Here is a 3,203-nt window from a genome sequence, read left to right on the forward strand (position 1 = left end):
CCCCTGCCTGCCCCCAGAGGCAGAGGGCTTCTCCCCGCTCTGGCTCTGCCCCTTATTCAACCCCCTCGCACCCTCACACCTGGGCTCGCTGGTCCCTGCTGCCCCTGACAAGGCTCACGGGCCCCGCCCCCAGGATCCCCGGCCCCACCCCACTCGGGAGCCAGTCCAGTTAAGGAGGCTGAACACCTGGGAGGTTCCATGTGTGCCTCGAGGCCTGCGCTGGGCACAGCCTTGCAATGGAAGCAGAAGCTTCTCCGCCCCTTGGGTCGCCCCCATGCTGCCTGTGGTTCCGGAGGCCGGGCATCTATGAGGATGAGAATGGAAGGACCTGGGTGACTGTGGCCTTGCGGATCAGTCCCTCCCACAGAGCTTGGGGCAGGGGCTCCCCTCCCCTGGCAGCACGGTGAGTCGTGGGACATGAGGGGAGGCAGCGGAAGGGTGGTACATGGACTTTAGCCCGTGGGGGTCCTGCATATTATGCAATGAGGATGCAGTTCTCACTGGCGCTGGAAAACTCGGCCTGTGTGGGTTTGAGCGTGCTGACCAGGAGCCCCTGCCTGGAGGGGCCACAGGCAGAGCTTATCTACAGGAGATGATGCAGTCCTCCGTGGGGAGGCTGAGAGAGAGGTAGCTCAGGGCCTAGTGTTGCCCCTAGTGCATGCTGAAAAGGCTTCACACATCCGGCGGCTATTCAGGTGGGCTCTGCGGGATGAGTAGGAGTTCTCCAGGATCAGAAAGGAGACAGGACAAGCACAAGCAAAAGCATTGCAACCAAGAGCAGCAGGTGGGCCAACAGTATAAAATTTACCTTGGCTTCAGGCTCCTCACCTGCAAAATGGGAATAATCTACCTCTGTGGAGGTCACAGACACAGCTCACCATCTGAATGGCCTGGGCGAGCATTTGAGAGGTAACACATTCTAGAATTCCACCTTGGAAACTGATTCAGGAGCCTTGGGTGGAGTCTAAGACCCTTTATGTTTTAAAAGCTCCCCGGGTGATAAGGATGATCACTCAGATTGGAAACAGCTGCCCTAAACTGGGGGTTTGGATCACAGCCCATCTTTGAGGGACAAAATATAAATACTTCAGGGTAATATGGTAAATACTTATCCAGGTATTAAATAAACAATTCACGGTCATTTTAAACAATGTAACACATTTCCTAGCTATCTTCAAATAGGTAATCCAGAAAATTTTTTGTTGAGAACACTGAGTCTTTTCCACCCAATAAAGCATGCAGAAAATTCTGGACAAAATAGTAAGTTTTCAAAAAGCATACAACAGTGTTCAATGGGGAAAGAATGGATTCTTCAAATAACTTAGCCATGAGTGGGGGAGGGGAACCTGGAGGCTGAGCATTGCTTTCACAATTTGAAATGATTATTTCTGAATAGTAGATCTGGGTTTTCACATGCAGTCTTAGGATAGGAGATGGCTTTCTGAGCATGATCGAATGCAAGGGTCAGCAAACTTTCTGTAAAGAGTCTGATAGTAAAACTTTTCAGCTTTGCAGATGGTAAAGACTCCATAGCAACTACTCAACTCTGCCCTCTAGTGCAAATGCAGCCCAAGACAGCACACACAGGAAGAAGTGTTTGTTCATTTGCAATAAAGCTTTATTTACAAAAGCAGGTGGTGGGCCAGGTTGGGTCCATACTGTGCTGACGCCTGATCTAAAGACAGAATCCAAAGGGAAAGAGATTTTGCCACATAATTAAAAATATCCCTCTTGCAAAACCAGCTCATAAAGTTAGGACAACAAACTGAGAAAAATAACTTGCAACACGTATGACTGATAAAGGGCTAGATCCTTAGCTCGGAAAAACGTTCAGCACAAAGACAAATACTCTGATAGAAAACTCTGTAAAGATCTTCCCATTTAGTTGCAAAACACATGGAGCTTTGATTATAGTCGTCTGGTGACTTTCCCTCATTTTTATACCTTTCTGGATTGGATGATTTTTTTTTTTTTCTTTTAATGTTCACAACAAGTAGTGATGGCCATGATCAAAACTACAAAATATTTTTAAGGGAAAACCCATCACTCCCAGATCCTGAGGTCTATGGATATCTTATTTTTATTTATTTATTATTTTAGATCTCTTATTTTTAGAAAGAGAATTTTTAAAACTATGGAAGTGGCCAAGACAGAGGGCCAACAGAGTAATCAGTGTAGGCCCAATGTTACGGACAGGCTGGAAACAGAGGCTACCTTTTCAGGGTGTGGTGGGGTGAGTGGGATGCAGGTCAGTGGGAGGATGGTACAGAGGAGGCCTGGAGAGAACTAGTCCAAGGAAAACCCCCAAGTGATGGTGCCAAGGCTCTGGGTGTGGGATTCTAAAAGCATGCCCATCGACCTCTGGTCTGGGCAGCCCACCAGCCGGGCCAGGGGATCCAGGACCCTGGTTGTGTGTGTGCAGCTCAACCATCCCTGATGTGCCCCCTCCTCTCTGGTCCCTTCAGCATGAAATCAGCGTCACAGTCCACATGTGGCAGATGCCAGTGCACCCCCAGACGCCCAGGTCCCCCAGCCATCTGCTCGTGTTCAGGCTGCCCCCCAAGTGGGAGCTCTACCCCGGGCGAAGGTACCAAGCAACGGATTTGAGACTCTGGGAAATAGTGGACCATGGCCAGGCAAGTGCATGGTGGCCCAGGTGAGGGGGATGGGCATTAAGTAGTGACCGTAGGTGTGCAAAGTGGGGCAAAGGATGGGAGGGATCCCTTCCCTGGGCCCCTAAATCCACAAACCCGGGTTCCCATCTGCTTCATTTGGATAGAAGAGCGTGTCCCAGGGGCTCTGATCACTGCTCCCCCGTTCTGCAGATCAACTCCATGGAGCAGCTGATCCTAAAACGTCTGTCAAGTGGGAGCCGCTGACGGGGCTGCTGTGTCAGGCCTGGAGCCTCGCAATGCGGACAGCGGACACTAGCAAGGAGGACGCCCCTCTTTACAGGAAGGCAATGCTGGTCACCTTGCCCTCAGGCTGCTCCCTGAGTTTTTCTTACATAGCCACCCGTTTACACCCGCTCCCAACCCCAGTGGATGTGATTTCCACTGTGGACAGAACCCTAGTATGTTCACAAAACACTGAATAATGGTCATCATTTAACTCTCAAAAGAATTCTCTGAGGTGTACATATTAACATCCCGTGTTACAGATGAGCAAACAGGCTCTGAGGGCTGGAATGATTTCCCTGAAAC

At 50.1% G+C, this 3,203-nt stretch overlaps 1 protein-coding gene across 1 annotated transcript; it reads left to right on the forward strand.

Moving 5' to 3' along the window:
• Window positions 1–236: 236 nt before the first annotated feature.
• Window positions 237–2,879, forward strand: TCL1B (TCL1 family AKT coactivator B). Its single transcript, XM_060293498.1, has 3 exons — window positions 237–403; window positions 2,552–2,636; window positions 2,826–2,879. The coding sequence occupies exons 1-3, from the start codon at window positions 237–239 to the stop codon at window positions 2,877–2,879; spliced, it is 306 nt and encodes a 101-aa protein (XP_060149481.1).
• The last annotated feature ends 324 nt before the right edge of the window (window positions 2,880–3,203 follow it).

The sequence above is a fragment of the Globicephala melas genome, chromosome 2 (assembly GCF_963455315.2).
Source record: "Globicephala melas chromosome 2, mGloMel1.2, whole genome shotgun sequence".
In the NCBI taxonomy this organism is placed as follows: domain Eukaryota; kingdom Metazoa; phylum Chordata; class Mammalia; order Artiodactyla; family Delphinidae; genus Globicephala; species Globicephala melas.